Below are 20712 nucleotides of genomic sequence, written 5' to 3'. Positions count from 1 at the left end.
TCAAGAAAAGCAAAAGAAAAAAAGAAAATTCTAATTCTCTAATAAGAAAATTAGTCCGCCAGTTAAATAAATCGCATGAATTAGCCAACTCTAAATATAAGGGACACTGTTGAAGAAGCTTCAGAATTTTGTCAATATTATTAAACAACTTTTAATTTTAAAAATTTAAATTTAACGGTCAACAAATGTGACATATTTTATACGAGTGTGAAATATTAAAAATGAAATTTCCAACGTGAGAAATTGTGCCCATTAATCTGCTAATAATAAAAAAAAAATGTAAGAAAATTTATTTATTTTGATTCAACAAGTATTTATAAACATAAGATTTCTTTAAAAATGTTGAACATCTATATGGGTGTTCCAAATTTCAGTCATAATAATAAAATTAGTAATTTAATAAATAATTATAATTTATAGATTTGTTGTTTTTATTTTTTTAATTATTAAATATCATAATTTAAAAACAAAATTTATCTTAGATCACACCAAATTAAATCAAATCATATTAAATGGAGCATAATTTTGAATCGAAATATCTCTCTTAATCCGAACATCTGTTCGATTCAATTTAATCAAATTCCAAATCAATCAAAACTACAAGTAGTTTCGTGGGCAACAAGTGTAGTTAGGTACCTGGCAATTAATAACTTTTAGAGAATCAACAGAGGGGGACCGCAGTGTCACTCCAGGCAAATAATTCCTTTATATATATATATATATATTTTTATAAAAAAAAAAAAAAAGTATTTATAGATTTCAAAGGGGGACTTTTTTTTTTTTAATCTTTCCATTCCATCTATTTGCTTTATATCTTTTGTCTTGTAGCTACTTCAATCAGGTTCATTGCAATTATAAATCTTCATGATTGGAATTCTACAGGAAAACACAGCCTTGCTTCCAAGTACATATAAAGATTCCCTTTCTGAATTCACCAAAGTTTTTCTCATGGACCCTCTAAATTTCTTATCACTAATTTAATGATTGTAGTTTGACCGAGTCTTTAGATGATTTCCATGGAGGATCCACCAATTATATGGTGTGTTTTTTTCCTTCTTTTGATGGAATGTTTTTACAAAGATACCATTTGAGGAATCATAAAAAGATTATCAACTCTGTAGATGGATTTATAATAAGTTATTTCAATTTTATTTGAAAGTTTTAATTTTCAACACTCTTGAATTGAATTTTTGTAGAAGAAACTATAAAATTTTAATTTGAAATTTCACAGTACTGTATTTGTTTCAACATTCCCGTATGATAAAATCAATGGCTTCTTTGCTGCTTTGGGGTATATATTTATGTAAATACCATCTAAATAGAGACAAATGAGATTCCATTATAATGACTTCTTCATAGAAAGCAAGTGGGTAGTATGGATATTGAGTGCAGGTAACCGATTAACACAAAGCTCAGTCCTCTTATAATAATTTAGAAAGAAATGTAAGGTTCTATGGCTGAATCCTGAAACCCTAAAGAGAAGAGAAGACAGAATTGAGATTACCAGAAACAACATATAAACTCTCTCTCTATGTCTCTACTAGATTCTACTATCACCCTTCAAAAACATGCTCAATCACATTATTAGCTGGAAAGAAAAATAATAATTAAAAACCCAAGTTATCTCACTCACTTGACTTGAATCATACTATTATTATAGAATCATAATATCAATAGTCATAATAGAACAAAACAACACAAATAAACATCATTTCCCTTTTGTTTTCCCTTCTTCTCTCACCCTTCATAACAAGGTTTCAGCTATGACTTCCTTCACTGACTCTACTTGCAATCACAATACATCCTAAACATGATGTGAACAATGAAATATAAACAACATTTCTGATTATACAAATACTTGATTGCTGAAAAGAGTTCTGGAAGGGAACACCCGTCTGCACTCCAGCAATGATAACATCCAAACTCCTCAGTCGTCAACTTGATGGCTCAAGTTGAACCAAGATAAGAAAACACTCTTTTACTAGCTAAACAAAGAAACTTAATCTAACAAAACCAGCAAATCAACATAAACATATCATCTACTACCAGAAGGCAACATTCCTGACTTCATCATTATTTCATTGCATTGGGGTTTCAGACCCGCAAAGTCATTCACAGTGTAGCCTATTTTCTCAAAGTTCCCTATTTCGTTGCTCATCCTAAATTTAAGATAATCCAAGCAAACAAATGGGTCGTAATTCCTTGAGTTCCCTTCTCCCACAACTTCGGCTGGTGCCAGGATCATCTTCTCATCCTCAAAGCACCAGAAAAATGCCAGTGACATGCGATTTACAAATCTCTTCAAAATAACACGGTGCTCAGATGATCTTAATCGTCCATTGCTCCAAGCCTGCAATAAATCCCCAATGTTAACCACGAGAGAGTTTTCGCATGGGCATATATCCATCCATTTACCTTCTTTGGATCTCATTTGGAGTCCACCAATTTCATCCTGGTACACTATAGTAATACAACTCATATCAGTGTGCATTCCAAGCCCTTCAACCACCTTTTCTTCCACATTCTCTGGTGGACAGTAATTTACAATTCTCAGGTACCCATGACAACTACCAAATTCAGATTCATAAAACTCTCTTTCAAAACCATCTCCCAGAGCCATTAACAAAATCTCTATGATTTTCTTAGATAACTCCATCATCTTGCTTCCATATTCTTGCAATAATTCACTAGGAGAAAAAAGAGAAAAAGACAACAGTGAAAATAAATGCAAAAAATAGGAACCTAAAGCAAAAAATCAGTGGAAGATATTATGGTAATAAATAAAGTGATTACCATATCTCTGATTTCTTTTCACCAAACAGAACATCAGAAGAAGCCTTGGCTGAGGTAAAGAAATCTGGCCCAGATACTAATAGGCTCTCAAAGAAAGGAGAAGCTATAAAATGAGGTGTGTAGGTCTTTATGCAAGATAATGGACCAAGTTTGAGCTTGGAATCTGGAGAAAGGCTAAACAAATGTTGGGAAATAGAATAAACTTTTCCGTACAAGTTTCTTGAAATACCATGGTTCGTAACATAAAAGAAACCCCATTCTTGACAGGCTTGAGAGAGCGACGACAGAAAGGAGGGAAGAACTGGTTGGGTTAAGTCTAATACAGGGAGCTGCATTGAACTTGGCAACTCCGTCATTAGAATAAATAAAAAGGCAGTGGATTCTTCTGCTATGTTTAAGATTAGAGGAAGCATAAAAAGGAAGTCTCATGTAGGAGTAGAGAAGGATAATTTTGCTTAATAATCTATCCTTCAACTTTCAAGAAGGATTTAACCAAACTCTGCCATAATTAGCAATATTGGTGGTATTGTCAAAAGTGTCTTTATTTATCACCACTCATTTATTAAAGTTTAATACCATTCCAGAAAGGTCAGATATCCAAACATCACCAAGATCACGATGATGTAACATATATAAAGTTGTCAAGAGCAAACTTTGTGGGAACATAAACAAAAACTCTCTGAAGATTAATTACAATTAAATTATCACCAGGTGGTGGACACCACAGACCATGAGCACCATACCGTAATTTCTACTACTATTACTGCTAGTGATAGTATGGATGGAAAATCAATAAACATTGAGCAGTAGCTGTGCAGCAATTATGATATTGATCACTAATCCCAAAAAGCCAAAGAAATAAAGCAAACCACCATAGAACAGAAGGTGACAAGTACCTTTAACAAGTTTTTGCTAACACATTTGCAGTGTTTAGAGACACGTGCTTCTAATGTTGCGCCAGAAAAGTCAAGAAAGACATTTCTCACTCACTAAATTAAGCACAGGAGAATAACTCAGCCTCATAAATTTAGTAAATAATTCATTATAAAAAAATTTTCATTGAATCCCCAAACTGTTGTCCATACAAAATCTGGTAAGAACTGAATAATATTATTACTATCATACATATAAATAGCCAACCAAATTGTATTGCAAACCCTAATGATCTGCAGCTCCTTCTCAACAACCTCATCTTGTTAACAATGGGATAAAAGGATGAATATGTAACCTGGACTCCAAACTTTGGAGGTAGGCAATTAGCATAGTTATTCCCACTCTATAGTTGAAGGAGGCTTTGATGTGATGTCTTGAACAACTCGGTTTACACCTCGAACATTGTTGCAGATTTTTCTAGCCACATCATCTAGGAACTTATGTTCAAAATAGAACCTGTATTTTCATATTTTCAGCAAAGCAACGAGAAGAAGACAGTTGGATGACTTAAATTATACCAGGAAGATTAATACAAAAAGAATGCTTACCAATCTGCTGTCATCCCATCTTGACTTGTAACAGCTCTAAGAGCTACAACATGAGAATGTGTTCTTTGATCACCTTGAACTCCAACTGATCTTACAGGCAAAAAAACTGCAAACGCTTGCCAAATTGTATCATAAAGCCCAGCATCTTTTATTGACTGAATAAAAATCTCGTCAACCTGAAGAAATTTTTTTAAAAAATAATCAATATAGACCAAGCAAGACAGATACGGATTTTGACTCCATCCATGAACACCATTTACCTGGCGGAGAATATCCAAAGCAGTGCCTTCAGTTACATCACCCAAGATTCGAACTGCAAGCCCAGGCCCAGGGAATGGGTGACGCTTTAAAAATCCCTCGGGAACATTCAAGATACCTCCAAGTTGACGGACCTTTTTTAATATGAAAAAAGTTACCAAATAATATTAGGATGTAATTTAAAAAGCATATAGATACATTTGAGCAAGAGACAAGTATGTGGAACCAGTATGGAAGTGAATCCAATACCTCATCTTTGAATAGAAGTTTAAGCGGTTCGATGAGTTTCAATTTCATATCTTTGGGAAGGCCTCCAACATTATGGTGGCTCTTAATTGTGTGGGAATGGGTTCTCCCACTTCCAGGTGGGGGGCAAGATTCAATCACATCTGGATATAAGGTTCCTTGGACCAGATAAGCAGGTTTTCTTCCCAATTTCTGCTCCAATTCATGAGCAAAATCATCAAAGATAGAAATGAACTCCTTCCCAATTATTTTCCTTTTCATTTCAGGATCTACCACACCTTTCAGCTTACTAAGAAATCGATCTGTTGCATCAACACAGGTCACAGGTAAATGCAGATCTGCTTCAAAGGTTTCCATCACCCTTTCTCTCTCCTTATACCTATAAGAAGCACCATAGTACAAAATTTACAAGTTAGAAACCAAGAGATTGAAAATACCACAAACTTTTGTACTCTAAATTGAGTTTTGGAAATAATACTTCTCCCAAGGCATGGATCTACTACATGTAACTTTTAATGATTCAGGAGAAGACATGGATCTACTACATATAACTTTTAATGATTCAGGAGAAGACAGCTAGCTTCTCACCTCAATAAACCATTGTCGACAAAAACACAATGAAGTCTATCTCCAATTGCCTTGTGAACAAGTGTTGCAGCAACTGTCGAATCCACACCACCAGACAATGCACATATTACATGATCTTCAGGCTGCACAGTGCTCCTGATCACTTTAATTTCTTCATCCAATACATTCTCCATCTTCCAGCCTGCACTTATTCCACAAACATCAAAGAGGAAATATCGCAATGTCTCCATCCCTCCGGGTGAATGTGTTACCTATATACAAAATTCAAAGTGGCAATGATATATGATGGTAAAATTTAAAAATACTTCATAAACACCTCCACATGAACAAGAAGCATACAAGAAAAGGAACTACTCCTTTTGATATTAATTCTGGAGCAAATGATTCGAACTTCAAACATAAATAACGTTTTTAGAAACAAAAACCCTACAGCAGTCTTCTGAAATGATTTGAACTTAATTCTGCAAATAATTTCATGCCACAATCTAATCATGGAATATAAACTACAATGAAGAAAAGCTTTAACTCCCAAAACTAGAATGTAGCAAGCTTTCCATGAAGAGTATCAGACACAGGGCAAGACTACAATTTATCTTCTTAAAAGATTCCTCCTCTCCACTCCCAATTACTGAAATCCTCATCTCATACTACTAGCCAAAAAAAAAAACGGATCTCACATTCTGTCCCCTACTCAAGAGAACCGTATGGCACGCCATTGAAGCCGCCATAAAGAAGCCATTTTGTTATACCAGTTGCAAAATAACGAAATAAACCATAAACGATTGTAATTGGTCAACAGTCACTACGTTGTTCCAGCTCACGCCAAAAGCAAGTTAATCACCAACATATCATCAAAAATAAAAAATACATAAACCCGAATCCCAATCAATTTTCCCATTATGTGAAAATGAAGCATATCCAAATCAAACCCACTTACTTCTGGATGATATTGGAGCCCAAAGAACCTCCTCTCCCTATTCTCCACGGCAGCCACCGCCCCCTGTTGGCTCCTGGCCACCACCTCGAACCCCTCCGGCAACCGCGCCGCCTCATCTCCGTGACTCATCCAAACCATCTGCTTGTCCCCAACCTTCTTTGACCCAAAAATCCCAAGATTCTTCTCTACTTCAATCTCCATCCTTCCATACTCCTGCTTCTCCCCAATCCTGACCTCACCCCCCAATCTTTGCACGATCAACTGCAAGCCATAGCAGACACCTAGAACAAACACCCCGTTGGATTGGGCCCACTCGACGAAGCCGGAAGGAAAAGTCGGAGAGTTGGAAGAATGGACCGAGTGGGGACCTCCGGAGAGAATGACAACACGGGGATTGAGGTCAGCGATGGTGTTCAGAGAAGAGGTGCCGGAGATGCAGAGAGAGAAAACGGAGAGGGACCTGATACGGCGGGTGATAAGGTGGGTGTATTGCGAGCCATAGTCTAGGATGAGGACTAGGTCTGACTTCACTGTTTTCGGGTCCATCTCCCTGCTGGTGGCTGTTCAGGGTTCTGTTGACCTTTTGGCGGCTAGGGTTTTAGGGTTTAAGAGATGAGGAACTATATAATGTTTCATGCGTACGGTACGGGCATGGCGGGAAGTGGATTATGGAAAACGGGTTTCGTTCTTTTTCCATGCTTATTTCTATTTGTATTTTGAACAGCGTATTAATTTTTTTTTAAAATTGAACAAAAATATTATATTTATAAATTATTATACATGTTTTTAAGAAAAATATATAGATATACATGAAATATGGGAATTACATTACCACAATACATAATAAAATAATTCTAATTCTCAACTAATTCTAATAAACTTATTTATATAACAAACACTGTTGTTATATTATCCATACCAGTACCTAATAATATCAAATCTCTCCTAAAGTAATATATAGTGTGTTAGTGTTTCTGAATTTAATGATTATCCATACCAGTACCTAATAATATCAAATATCTCCTAAAGTAATATATAGTGTGTTAGTGTTTCTGAATTTAATGATTATGTAGCGCCCGGGAAAAAGAAAAAAAAAAAAAAAAAAAAAAAAACGTGTGCGCCACGTCAGCAGATCCAGTCAGCAGTCCTGGCCAACTAGGACCTGCCACGTGGCAAAACTACGTCGACCGGGGACGGGCCACATTGGCGATCCGCGTGCGCGCGATCGGACAGTCCAGATCAATCGCGCGCACGGACGGCCCAGATTTAATCGCACGAACGGCCCAGATTTAATCAAAAACGGATGGCCCAGATTAAATTAAAATGGACGGCTGAGATCAAAAGTCAAAAGGGTATAAATAAGACCCCCACACCAGACCCCAAACCCTAGTCGCCTGCCCTCGCCGGAGAAGACGAACCAGAAGCCGGCCGCCGCCACCCGCCGCCGCACCGGAGGGATTTCCGACCGCCGATCGAGGTAAATTTCATACCCCCGACTCGTTTTTCCACGCTGATTTTTCCAGTGGCCAAATTGGAGCTAAAATTCCGACCAAACGGCCGAAAAACACGGCCGAAAGCTAGCGGCGCCGCCGCGCCCCTTTTCGGTTTTTGCCTCCGATGAGGCCCTTCCCGGCCTCCGTTTAATGCAATTTTTATATCACCGTGATCACCATTCTTTTCTCTGCAGGTTGATCGGAGTCGAATCACCAAAACACGAACTTCATCGGAGAGCCACCGCACCCGAGAGCACCGTCGCCGGTAAGCTTCGGTTTTCCGTAAATTTTCGGCCCCCCGAGGGCCGTAGGGTTGTTTTATCGCAGGAACCAATGAGAGTGTGGCCGAATTCGGCTGGAAACGGCCGAAAACAGCCAACCCGAGGTGAATCGCCGCCGCTGTGCCGGAGTTGCGATATTGGCTGAAAGGGGCCCTGGGCCTAATTTGGGATTTTTTTGGAACACGTGCAGGTACCAGTAGTGCGTTTCAGTTCCCCGGGAAAAAATTCAGGGAAAATTAGGGACAACCTGCAAGCGCACTGTGAAGCCGTGTTTGGACCCTGAAACGAGTAAGGACCCCTCACCTTATTTCCTATCACAGTATTAAAGTTCAATAATGATAAAACAGTATTTCTTGAATCAACGAATGTGTGAAATTGCTTAAGGTCGCTAATGGAGCCCGAGTCTAGTGTGTTTATCAGTTTACTGTTATTTGGCATGTTTTACAGTTTTAAATGCAGCATGAGGTTCGATGTTTTCATTTTGTAGTTTCGTGTGCATATTTTACTGTTTTATTGATTATGGATTGAATAACTGGGATATTGATGCTGTATGTTGTCTGTTTGACATAAATTATCGTTTTGCTTGTTTGTATGTGATTGATAATGCTGACTGAGGGAAAAAGGAGAATGAAAGATTATGTAAATGGAAAATTGTATAATGTGGTCAGCCTGACTAGATATCCTGGGAGATGGTGGACGGACCGGGTCCGTAGAGAACCCTACCGGGATTGTGGTCTCCCATACCGGACGGAGTATGGAGATCTTATGTGTTTTGGCGCCCATACCGGACGGGGTATGGGGACGGCCCTGGAATATGATTTCAAGTGTTAAGGGTTAACGGGTAGCGGGACCCCTATGGATCCCCATGGATACTAGTGGGCTGGTAAATGAGGAAAATATATTGTGTAACGATTGAATTACGAAAGGCTTGATAAGTATTACGTTATACAGTTTATATATGATTTCATGATGATGATGATGTTATTGTTTTCGTATATTGACTTATGAATTTCACCGAGGTAAGTGAATGGTAAAGGTTTTATTATTGATAAAAGGTTTTGTTATAAATTATGCTCCATTGGTCTTTTTGTGTTTTCTACCCACCTTTACCTCCGTGACGGTGAGATATCGTGATGTCCTTACTGGGCTAGTGTAGCTCATTCCTTATTTAATCATTTCATATCAGGAAGACATTGTTCCCGAGCCAGTTCCGCATGAGGACGACGAAGGGGACGCCTAAAGACTCCATAGTCATATTTGTAGCTTTTACTTTCAAGTTTCTCCTTTAGGTAGTTTGATCTTTTATATTGTGAGCACGTTTTTTGGTTTTAGTGTAAGGGATGTTAATCGAATTTTTGACTTCGCTTCCGCATTTGATATTTTTAATATACATTTCATTCTAAATTTCCGGGGCTGTTACAGATTACTTATCATATTACTAGAGATTCTGTAAATTATGTATAAAGATAAGTTTTATTGTCATAATTATCATAAATATGTGTAATTTTTTTACATTTATTATTTAAATTATAGTAAATTATCAAATTGTTTTCTAAATTTTAGTAAATTAAGTGAATCATTATATTTAAAAAATAATAAGGCAATATAATTATATTTAGATTTAATAAAACATTTCGTCTTCTCTTTTAAGGAGAGAGCGCTATCATACACATAAAACTTAATTATTTATGCAGTACTATGCTAAAATTTATAAGTCAACGTCATATATCTTATATGGAGTTACCTTTCATAAGTTTCACAAAAATTTTAAAGTCACATCATTATAATATATCTAAATCTACTTTATAACAAAACTTCTAAAATTACTAAAAGTTCATTTAGAATCTTTTTTTTATCCTAAACTTGTTCCTGATTTGAATTAATTTGTGCTGCAAAAGGTTATGAATTGGGGTGAGTTTCTTGAATTCAATAAGAATAAGGTAGTATCCAGACATAGATATACAAACAAACAGACATTCATAGTTTCATAAAACAAATGCATATTTTATATTTATTAAAATTCAATTTAAAAAATAATCATACTCATTATCATTATCATAGAGTACACAAAAATAAAAATAAAAAACTTCATCCTTTTCATTAGCAAATTCAATATATTTATATCTACATAACGTACATATCATTCTCATTCATAAATATAATCATATCGTATTAGATTTATATTCAAATAATATCGTTTCGTTAACAAATATGATCAACCACACCAGATATATACTCAGATAATTTCTATTTCTATTATATATTTTCATTTATATTATCGTTATCAATGGAGGTCGTCCATATAAATCCCTATTATATACAGATATACAAAATATTTCTTTTACCATTCATCGATTGTCTTCATATTCCGTCCGGTAATGGGCGTCATAATTATAAACAGTTTCAATAATCCATCTGGTATAAGTGTAATTAAACCAACTTTCAACCTCGTCCGGTATGAGACTTTCCAGTTCTGTACGACCGATGACACATTCACAGTAGGGTTTACTATATGTATTAAGCCCGTACACTCTCTCCCAGGATACTCAGAAAGTTTTTTTTCTCTTCAAAAGTTATCTCTATTTCATACATCAACTTTAAAAACATAGTAATTCTTAAAATTTTATTTTTTTAAAGAAAACTTCACATCCAACTTCGCATATACACACACATTGTATTAAGCAGATAATCTCATTTATACATATATGTCCAACATACACAGTTTATATCATATTAAACATTCGTCTAACATATGATGTAAACAATAAGCAACTACAACCCATACCTACATATTAAGTACATATGCTTATATTTGTAAAATTATATCCAACAACAAACTTATACTAATTATGCATATGCACACTTTCTTGCAATATATATTTATTACTTATACATAAATTAATGCAGTAGTAATTATCATAATTCTATAGTACCTATACAAACATAAAGCACATAGTCACAGGTATAACTACATAAGTACGATTTCTTGGAATAAATATGTAATATCCATACAAATTACATAGATATATATTCTTATTTTAAATCTGCATAAATGCAGTTTCTACACTTACATTAATATATATCTTAATTTACATGTGTATACACACAGAGCATAGACATTATTTACCCTCATATAATTTGACACATATATTTATTTACATTTTTGCATGACTTCATACACATTTAAATATATATACAATCGCATAAAATTTATTTAATATATACTAGTAGCTTACTTATATGTATATATATATATATATTTTTTTTAAATTTTACCTAATAAAATAATATAACATACAAACCTTCATATAGCTATATATACATAGCACAAGAACACACAATCATTCCTACATCTATATACCTATATTGAGAGAGAGATATATATATATATATATATATATATATAACGACTTCGGAAATCTAAAAAAAATATATATAATAATTGAAGTGTAGAAGCGAAATAAAATGTTAATATTTACATCTTTTACACAATAACTTAAAAGTACTAAATAAATATTACGAGAAAAATTTCCTAAAAGAAACACGAGAAATACGAAAAATAATGGAAAATAGAAAGTATGTAGCATCTACTCACAATCTTCCTGCAGATCGGGCTCTGGAACCAAATTCTCTTGATTTGAAATCCTTATATAAGAGATGAGCTACACTAGCCCAGTAAGAATATCACACTATATTGCCAGCACAGAACCAATAGTTGGTAGAAAATTAAAACAATTAATGGAGCACTAAATTTAGCAAATTCGTTTATCAATCGTAAAATTATTTACCGTTCACTTACAATTGTGAAATTTATGAAAACAACCTATACAGACAATAATATCATACAGATCATAACTTCATGCACAATCAGCAATATAGAACATATCATAAATTTATATTCATTAACAATAAATTAAATTATAATTGTTTCTCGTTTCATCAACCTAATAGTATATGTGATGATCCATAGGGGTGTTCCCACTACACGTGAACTATTTTCTTTAACAATCTCAATTACAGGAGTGTCTCCATACCCTGTATGATATGAGCGCCAAGACATTAAACCTCAACACCCTGTTTGGTATGAGGGTGAAGCGGGCCGTCCCCATACCCCGTCCGATATGAGCACCAAATTACCAAGTCTTCATACCCCGTCCGGTATGAGACAACCTTCACGGTAGGGTTCCCTATGAACCCGGTCCGTTCACTATCTCTCAAGATATCTAGTGAGACTGTCATCTTATCTGTTTACTTGATCACACCCATTTTCTGTTTTTCCTTAGTCTCCATTACTAAATCAAACATAATCACATAAATAAATGAACATGTATCCGGTAATGCAATAATATCTTAAATCTCAAAATCAAACAGTGGTCAAGTAAGACAGTAACACATGCATTTAAACTATAAAATAGATAAATCAGATACCATCATGCTTTTAGACTGTAAAATAAGTCAACAGAAAATAATATCCGGTTCGAGCTCCATTAGCAATTTGTAATTAATTATGCATATCTATTTAATTTGTACAAAATACTGTATTATTATTTATTCAAACTTCAAATCTATGATAGGAAATAGGGTGAGAGATCCTTATTTGATTTGACGCTGAAAAGCTAAATGGTTTACTGCGCCTACAGGCGGTCCCTGCGTTCCATGATTTTTTCTTTGGAAACTGAAACGTGCTTACGGTACCTATAAATGTTCCAAATAGACCCAAAAATTAGTCTCAGGGCCTACTCGGCCAAGTTTAAAAATCCAGCACGGTGGCTTTGCCGTGCTCCGGCGACGGCACCGCCGCCAACGACGACGGTCCACCTCAGGTTGACCATTTTCGGCCAAATTCGGTCGATTTTACATTGATTCCTGTGAGCACACACGCTAAAGGGCCTCGGTGGGTCGAAAAAAATACGAAAAACTGAAACTCACTGGCGCCGGCTCTTCGGTGCGGCGGCTCCTCCGTCTCAAGTTACGGTTGGATGTTTCGCTTCGGTCAACCTGTAGAAAGGAAAACGGTGATCACAACAGTAAAAAAATTACACGAAACGGGAATCGGGAAGAGCCTCATCAGAGGCGGTTTGTGAAATTCCCCACAACGCTGCCGCTAGGCTTCGGCGGTTTTTTCCGGCCAATTGGCCAGTTCTTTCACTCAAATTTGAAATTTGCCGGTTCTTTCACTCCAATTTGGCCATGGTTGAGTTTAAAATTGAATTTCGTGCAAAAAGAAATTTTTTTACTATTTTTGGCAGTCGAAAAGGGTTACGATGCGGCGGCGGGTGGCGGCGATCGGCTCCCCGGCGGCTGGGTTGTCTTCTCCGGCGAGGGGTTTTGGCGGATGTGGTTAGGGTTTGGGTGCGGATAGGGTTATTTATACCCATCCACTTTTGATATGGACCGTCCATCGCTTTTGATCTGAACCGTCCGATTGCGATTAAGTAGAGAGTGAATCTGGACCGTTCATCGCGATTTAATCTGAACTGTCCATACGCAATTCAATCTAGGTCTTCCATGCGCGCGGGAACGAACCTCAACTGTTCGATCGCGCGCACGCGTATCGCCCACGTGGCTCCTCCCCGCGTGGCCTCCCTCGTTAGCACTTTTGCCACTTGGTGTGTTCTGATTGGTCGGAGCTGCTAACCGGACGTCTGACGTAGCGTAATTTTTTTAAATTGTATTTTGACCACTGATTTCTGATTTTTTTTTTTAAAATAATCTCAAAATTCAAATTTTCATCATTTTTTTTTGAATTGTTTTCAATTTAATCGTTAATAAATTTTTATCTTTTTTATTAAAATAAAATAAATAAAATAAAAACTAAAATAATTATATTTAATAAATAAGGGGTGTTACAATATATATATATATATATATAGACACACATGTACACAGAGGTCATTAATATATATTTAACATATTCACAACTCACAAAACTGGTTACATATACACAACAACAGATTATATACATATAATTTTTCACACTTTGGATTTGCCTGCACATATTTATAGAATCATTTCAATATACATATAATGGTTTATGAAACTGTTTATTAAAATAACATCCGAAAATCAATTTTTAAATTTCAATAATTATTTTAATTCAACCAACTATTTTAAGAAGAATTATGAGATCTCCAAATAAAAACTAACCCGACTCACTCTTGAAATTTGATTTGAAAATATACCGAAATCCTCATGCGCCGCCGCACGCAGCACCTTCTGGTTTCCTTCTCCATCATCGCATCGCGTGCCAATAGTGAATTTGCATTCCCGGGTGAAGGTATGTCCTCCCATCATCGCGCCGCACACCAAGAGCAGATCCCCCACTGCCGTTGCAGTGCGATTCCTTCTTCCCAGCTATTGCGCGATGATCGAGCGCGAGTCTCCTTCGGTCGCCGATTCTCCGCGTCGCGCGGATCAGCTGCTTGTCATGCCTTCTTCTCTTTCTTCTTCTTCTTCTTCTTCTTCTTCTTCTTCTTGTTCTTCTTCTTCCTCTTCTTTTCTTTCCTGCCCCTCCCTTCTACCACTTAGGGTTTCTTTATTTTTTATTTTATTTTATTATTATTATTATTTTCTGATTGTTACATCTAAAGAACTTACCATAATTTTCTCTTTAAGTTCAAATATCTACAGTTTATAATTCATCATACAATTTTTTTTGTAAGTGTCCTGCTCATTTATAAGTATCCCCTTAATGAAATTGAATTGTTTCATCATTTTCTCCTATGGGAATTTTGCAGTATCATCATAGGAGAGCAAAATAGAGAATTAGAATCTTGAGTTACAAAATTAGGTGTATAAACTATAAAGGCAAGTCAATACACAATTTACTCTACAAGAATTATTCTGGAAATGCTCAAAAATGGTAAAATATTCATTCCTCTTACCAGACTGTAATTTGGGTCTTCAAGGTTCAGCTCTGTAACTATACAGTAGCCATGTATTAGATTCAACAATGGCGCCAAATGAATTCCTATCGATGGATCAAAAGCTTTCCCAGTCCTGTTCTGTCCTGTCCGATCATAAACTAGTTTCTTTTAAGTTTATAATTACCTCCGAGAGTGAATGGCATCATATTTCAATGAAGCTGGCTGTGGACAGGATTTCAAGATCTTTCGAGTTACCCCATTAAAGCAGCCTTGCTCACGTGGTGCAATTCGGATCAAAATATCATGGAAAATTATATTGCTTAAACTTTATAGCTCGATTGCACTTTCCATTATCAATTCTTCTAAAACACCATCTACTAGGTCAGCAAGAACATCGTCAACGTTGATGTGGACATCCATCCATGTTGCAGATTTTGTCAAGTCATTTCCAACAAGTTGCTCTAATGTTTGTGGTGGCAGCTTTGAGAGGAGAAACCAATTGACACATTTCATTGCATCATGAACCACATCATTCATCAGTATAACTGGGAGGAGTTTTCGCTTGACCAATGATATACAGAGAGGGTATGTAAGATTACGCTGATACACCTCGAGAAGGACTTCATTGATATAATCGAAGAGGAGCTTATGATCGAAACAAGATTGACCAGGACACACCTCCAGATCATTAAATAAGGATGGGTCAAGTAGTTGGCCTGAAGAATGGTATTTTATTATAAATTCATCCCAATTCAAGCTAGAAACTTGCAACACCGATTTGATGTACTCAGAAGCAGATCCAGTTCTAACTTTTAGGTGCATTGGCAAGGTTACAAAAGCAGTAGAATTATGTTTGTCAACATTAATCTGATCTGGATGGATTGGCTGCTTAGCTGCAGAAGTTTAATTGGGTTAAATTAATAAAGATTCAGACTCAAAAAACAAATAATCAGTAAAATAAATCTTGATTTTAGCCTACCAGTTTGAGCTAAGATGTTTTTAGGGTTAGCAATATCTTCCATGTAAATACGCTCAAGAACAGAGAACGGACTCGGTAGTTCTGATCCATCTTTCACGCCCGGAGAGTTGTCTACTCTTGGAGTTCTTACAGGGCTAGATGAAAAAGTATCAATAGTAGATGGAGATGTACAACTCTCTAAGGGTGAGTCCTGAAAGAACATCAAAAGGCAATGCTTTAACCAAATTAGTGCAAATAAAAAATGAAAAGAAAATAATCAGATTACAAAACGATGCCTCCTAAGCAACTTTATATATAGCACTACTAACCATGTTTGGGGATTCAAAACCTCCATTTTCCTTGCTATATATGGTGGCTCCTTGCATATTTTGATCGTTATTGGTGTCAGGTGAGCAGTGTGGCTCACAAGGAACTTCCAAAGGATTGACTTCTCCATTCACAGTATTATTTGTCTCCATAATCTTTACAGGACCTGCAGAAATTTATGAAATTCCCAAGAGTAAATAGATGCTCCTATTGAAGATCCATAGTTGAATAAAATCTTTTATTTTACCTCTGGGAGTCGAATCATCACCAAGAAAACATATTTTCTCCTGCATTTCTGTATCAGGGAAATGATTCTCTGATATACCAGGCTCTTCATCAAGTGTTTTTGATAAGTAATCAAGTTTTGTGTTATCAGTTTGAGCATCAAAATTTTCCTTCAGAAGATTTATACATCCATTTAGCTTCTCTTTCCTAAGCCTATAATTCTTCCAGTTAACTTTTGGATAATAATTGTAAGGGGAAAATCTCATTTCTGCATTAAGAAAGGTATGCACCCTGTCCATTCCAGGAGTAAGTGGTGGCAAGAAATCATATTCAGGAAATACTGTTGTCCTTTGCATGGTTTCTGTTAGCTGTCTTGAAAAAATATCACTCCTGTGACTCGCAATATCTGCTTTCTTGGAGAGGTGTCTTTGAGACTCAAGGTAGAACTTCGATTCAATTTCCTTGGGATGCCTAAAAATTGATGAGTTCGAGAAATTCTGAGCACTTAACCTGGCTGAAGCTGGCGCCTGTCTAATGCCTGATTCAAGATTTTTTGCACCACTCATCTTCCCTCTCTTCTTGATATCGTCTGAAGATTTAGCCATAACTCTAGCGTCAAGATACGTTCTGTTCGATGAATTTGTTGAAACAGTCTCCCTTCCTATTCCTGTACGATCTTTGCAGCTCTGAGAATGAAAGTCATAGAAAGATTTATGCCTTGTAGCATTAGTTGACGTGTTGTAGAACTCCTCATGGTTTATCCCTATTGCATGTTTCAACTTATTCTTCATGTTTTTTAAAGAAAAAGTTGCAGGTTTACCACTCTTCCCTTTGGACTGCTGAGAGGAGGAATAACTGATTCTATCTACATCATCTTGCATCGCTGACCGAGGCTTCATTAAAACAATTGTGTCTGGATGCTGAAAGCCATCGCTTCCTCTGGACAGGTATTCATCATAGGAGTTGTATGTTTGAGACAAGACAGCCTCTTCAGACAATTCTCTAGCTCTATTACTCATCTGGTTCTCTAAGTTTGCTCCAAAGGAAGACTCATTCTGGAGACTTGTCGCCTGGGAATACCGTAAATCCTGGATATGTTTTACTAATAAAGAATTAGGGTCTTGTAGAAGTTTAATGAATAATTCCTTATTGGAATTCAAAATCTCTAATGCATCCAAGAAGTGCTTGGACTGATCGCTTGCCCCATCCCTGAGGCCGTGTTTACCATCAACGAACTTTTGATTGATAAATGCTTCAGTTGCTTCATCCATATGAACTTGGAGATTCATTTCAATATGTGGATCATTCATTGTGCAGCATACACTCTTGCAACTGTCATCTCTTCCACTTTTAAGATGCCGCTGATTACAGAATGCTTCAGCTGTTGTTGTGTTGAGCTTATTCGAAGATCTGGTAGCCAAATTCTTTCTTGGTTTCTTAAATTTCCGGCTTTTCCTTCTATGTTTCTTTGATAATTCATCGACAAATTCAGAGTCAGATTGTACATGCTGCAATTTAGCAGCAGGAACTTTCTTCTTTTTCTGCAGCTTACAGGACATCTCTTCTTTCATGATTGAATTGCCTTTTGCTACAGCTGAATTAGCCCTCGCATTCGTGCTGTCAACTATATCCTGAAAACGCTAAAATTGCTTCTCATCAGCCATAGACTTACCAAAAAGATCTTCAAAACATTAAAGTAGAAGGAATAATGAAATTAATAAACAAATAAAGCAAGACCAATAAGTATAATGAGAAAACACAAGCATGCTAAGTACGCATAAGTTAAACCTTGAGTAACTGTAGGTTAAACTCACATCACTTTGTTGACACTTCTCATCAAATTCACCAAGTGAATTAACCTTATTTTTTGTATAATCATTACCTGCATACAAGAAACAGAATGTTAATTTAGTTAATGAACATTATAACTGTTAAAGTTACAACACCAGCCAACATGTGGTCTTTATTTGACCAAATTTATTGTTTATTTTAATTTAATTTGTTTATTTCTACCATTACTGAAAAAGTTAGTGAGTTCTATTTTCTTATTCTTTAGAGACTTGCTGAAAACCCTTTAGTGGAGAAATTAGTGACAGAGAATAAAGAAACATGACTTGCTTAGTGTAGAAAATAGTGGCAGAAAATAATTGAACATGATTTGGTTAGTGGAGAATTTAATGGCAGGGAACGTGCCTTGTATGCTTATAAAAGGCAGCCTATTTGTATTAAATAAATTCATTTTCTCCTAGTTTCCCTTCTTGTTTTGCAATGTATCTTTCATTCACTGCATTTCCTTTTTCTTTTCTGCAATATATGTATTTTGTTGTAACTCTTTTGTTGTGTTACTCAACAATAAACATGGAAATTCATAAAATAAAGAAAAATAAAAAGTTTTATAGCTAAAGCAACTTTTTTGGAAAACAGTTCATGATACAGATTATTGATAAATACCATTACCAGTTACCGGAAACAGGATTCACTAGTTACAATATTGAAGTAGTTCTTGTTAGACTGATAGGACTAATCTGAAGAAAAGTCTTAAGAAATGCTTACCTACAGGATGTCTGTTCACACATCTTTTATCAGAAACCAGCTTCTTGCTGGAATGACCTTGGCGAAAATCAAAGAAGCCAAGTAGGCTCCATGCACATCCTGTTTTGTATTTTTCATATATCAAGGGACTTTTAGGCAAGATTGCAGGACTTCTGGGTGATCTCTTTTCCATGATCTCCTACAATTTGGTGTTGGACTACAGGGCGAAGTGGATAATTAACTGCGGATCTCAACGATCTGACAACACAAGACCTGAAAAGGAAAAGCCAAATTGGCAGCTTATTCCTCAAACAAGATCATTGAACTTAACTGGTTAGCAGGGAGTTATGTCCTTAACAAGGAATTTATGCCATACATGGAAAATCAAGAAGAGCAAACATTACTTTATCCAAGATTTTTATTAAGTGGATTTGCTAATAAAGATTCATCCCAAACAAATTCTTCAACAAATTTTAGTCAATAACATATCCCAAAATCAAATATTTTTCCTTTTAAAGAGATAATGAATATTCACAATCTAGAGTTAAAACCAGTCATCACAGACTTCTCCTAAAAGGAAAATTCTCTCTGTTGGAATCAGTATATCAGGCCTGAATAGCTTAGTTCAGATATTACCCAATTGCAAAATCATTACTTGAATTCTCACCTCAAGCATCTTACCCGAATCTCTTTTGCTTAAAAACATTAATGGCAAGCCCCTTCTTTGGAAGTGCCAAGCTAAATTCAGCATATAGTAAACAAACACGGAGAAGAATATGTGTGTGTGTGTGTATATATTATAGGTATAAAGTTAACAGCTGAGAAGGAAACAGGGAGAATAGGAGTTAGTACCTGAAACAGTTCTTGAATTTGGTCTGGAGCAGGAGTAAGGAAAAAGCATCAACCTCTCAAAAAGTCAAAAACAAAGAAAAAAGACCTAAAACCCACCAAAGTTGATGATGCCTAAAAGTCAACAAGATAAATCAAAACAGTGGCCTTGTCCTTTCCTCTACCTCTATGTCCATTTCCACTCCCTTCCACGAACCAGAAGAAGAAGAAGAAGAAGAAGAATGGGAAAGGAGAGGAAGTGAAAGACTGACTGTCATGAACGAGAAGGAAATGAAGAGAAAAAAGGAAAAAGGGAAAGGAGAAGCAGAGAGAGAAAGAGACGGAGATGGTGAATTTATGATGACATTGACTGGATATTTGCAGATCATATCACGGCATATAGCAAATCTTTCAAATGAAGCAAAAAAATTTGTCATTTTGCCCTGTTTCCCTCCCTCTCTTTTCACCCCACTGTCTCTCTCTTTGAATAACTTACAATGTTAAATTAACCGTGACGGCAGTAAAACGGCGTCGTTTGAGGGGAGTGTTTGTTTCTCGGGATTATTTTGGAAAAGTCGCTGTTAGTGTGTGTCAGAGGTGAGGTAAAATTATGGTTATGGCTGTCACTTGTCAGTCTTATGTGAAACCAACGTAAGAATTCAAGTAGTGTCTTTTGTGGTTAAATTTTTTGAAATTTGGTGTCTTTTTCTAATTTAAACTTTTTTGCAGTGTTTCTCAATTTTTATAATAATTCCTGGCAATTTTGGATAAAATATATCTCTTTCTTTTTTCTTTTTTTCTTTTTTTAATTTTAAAAGAAGGTTTTTCAGTTCACAATTCAATATTATATTTGATTGGATAATATATTAAAATTTTAAAAATTAAATTTATTTAATAAA

The 20712-nt window shown here is 35.8% G+C and overlaps 3 protein-coding genes across 9 annotated transcripts; all 3 read right to left on the bottom strand.

Moving 5' to 3' along the window:
• Positions 1-1633: 1633 nt before the first annotated feature.
• Positions 1634-3683, bottom strand: LOC148266246 (2-oxoglutarate (2OG) and Fe(II)-dependent oxygenase superfamily protein). Of its 2 annotated transcripts, XM_088217745.1 has the most exons (3): positions 2794-3683; positions 2416-2687; positions 2214-2350 (listed from the first exon to the last, which is right to left on the bottom strand). In XM_088217745.1, the coding sequence occupies exons 1-3, from the start codon at positions 3204-3206 to the stop codon at positions 2319-2321; spliced, it is 717 nt and encodes a 238-aa protein (XP_088073871.1). In that variant the 5' UTR covers positions 3207-3683; the 3' UTR covers positions 2214-2318. The 2 variants fall into 2 exon arrangements, with proteins under 2 accessions (XP_088073870.1, XP_088073871.1); XM_088217744.1 differs by having other exon boundaries at positions 1634-2687.
• Positions 3684-3831: 148 nt separating this feature from the next.
• Positions 3832-6968, bottom strand: LOC110824757 (GMP synthase (glutamine-hydrolyzing), putative / glutamine amidotransferase). Its single transcript, XM_088217743.1, has 6 exons — positions 6304-6968; positions 5367-5617; positions 4782-5157; positions 4535-4666; positions 4275-4450; positions 3832-4182 (listed from the first exon to the last, which is right to left on the bottom strand). The coding sequence occupies exons 1-6, from the start codon at positions 6847-6849 to the stop codon at positions 4059-4061; spliced, it is 1605 nt and encodes a 534-aa protein (XP_088073869.1). The 5' UTR covers positions 6850-6968; the 3' UTR covers positions 3832-4058.
• A 5020-nt stretch (positions 6969-11988) lies between these two features.
• Positions 11989-20275, bottom strand: TRM12 (uncharacterized). Of its 6 annotated transcripts, none has more exons than XR_015818385.1 (8): positions 19838-20274; positions 19007-19258; positions 18268-18335; positions 16476-18093; positions 16231-16394; positions 15923-16112; positions 14962-15836; positions 11989-12369 (listed from the first exon to the last, which is right to left on the bottom strand). XR_015818385.1 is itself a non-coding variant. In XM_088217741.1 (7 exons), the coding sequence occupies exons 2-7, from the start codon at positions 19176-19178 to the stop codon at positions 15271-15273; spliced, it is 2778 nt and encodes a 925-aa protein (XP_088073867.1). In that variant the 5' UTR covers positions 19179-19284; positions 19838-20275; the 3' UTR covers positions 14063-15270. The 6 variants fall into 6 exon arrangements, 4 of the variants coding, with proteins under 4 accessions (XP_088073867.1, XP_088073866.1, XP_021895327.1 ...); XR_015818384.1 differs by lacking the exon at positions 11989-12369 and adding an exon at positions 14063-14797; XM_088217741.1 differs by lacking the exon at positions 11989-12369 and having other exon boundaries at positions 14063-15836; positions 19007-19284; positions 19838-20275.
• Positions 20276-20712: the final 437 nt, after the last annotated feature.

The sequence above is a fragment of the Carica papaya genome, chromosome 4, assembly GCF_054855325.1.
Source record: "Carica papaya isolate Zhongbai chromosome 4, ASM5485532v1, whole genome shotgun sequence".
Taxonomy (NCBI): Eukaryota; Viridiplantae; Streptophyta; class Magnoliopsida; order Brassicales; family Caricaceae; genus Carica; species Carica papaya.
The sequence above is the reverse complement of the archived record's forward strand: the minus strand, read 5'-3'. Positions and strand labels throughout refer to the sequence as shown.

Bases quoted from the DNA above. Each gene is read 5' to 3' on its own strand.
- LOC110824757 (XM_088217743.1), bottom strand. From the start codon at position 6,849: ATGGACCCGAAAACAGTGAAGTCAGACCTAGTCCTCATCCTAGACTAT. The intron at 5,618-6,303 runs GTAAGTGGGTTT...TTTTGTATATAG, and splicing joins GGCTCCAATATCATCCAGAA to GTAACACATTCACCCGGAGG. The intron at 4,667-4,781 runs GTATTGGATTCA...ATATTAAAAAAG, and splicing joins AACTTCTATTCAAAGATGAG to GTCCGTCAACTTGGAGGTAT.
- LOC148266246 (XM_088217744.1), bottom strand. From the start codon at position 3,206: ATGCTTCCTCTAATCTTAAACATAGCAGAAGAATCCACTGCCTTTTTA. The intron at 2,688-2,793 runs GTAATCACTTTA...TTTTTCTCCTAG, and splicing joins GAAAAGAAATCAGAGATATG to TGAATTATTGCAAGAATATG.
- TRM12 (XM_088217741.1), bottom strand. From the start codon at position 19,178: ATGGAAAAGAGATCACCCAGAAGTCCTGCAATCTTGCCTAAAAGTCCC. The intron at 18,094-18,267 runs GTGAGTTTAACC...AAGCAATTTTAG, and splicing joins AGAAGTGTCAACAAAGTGAT to CGTTTTCAGGATATAGTTGA. The intron at 15,837-15,922 runs GTAGGCTAAAAT...AAACTTCTGCAG, and splicing joins AAACATCTTAGCTCAAACTG to CTAAGCAGCCAATCCATCCA.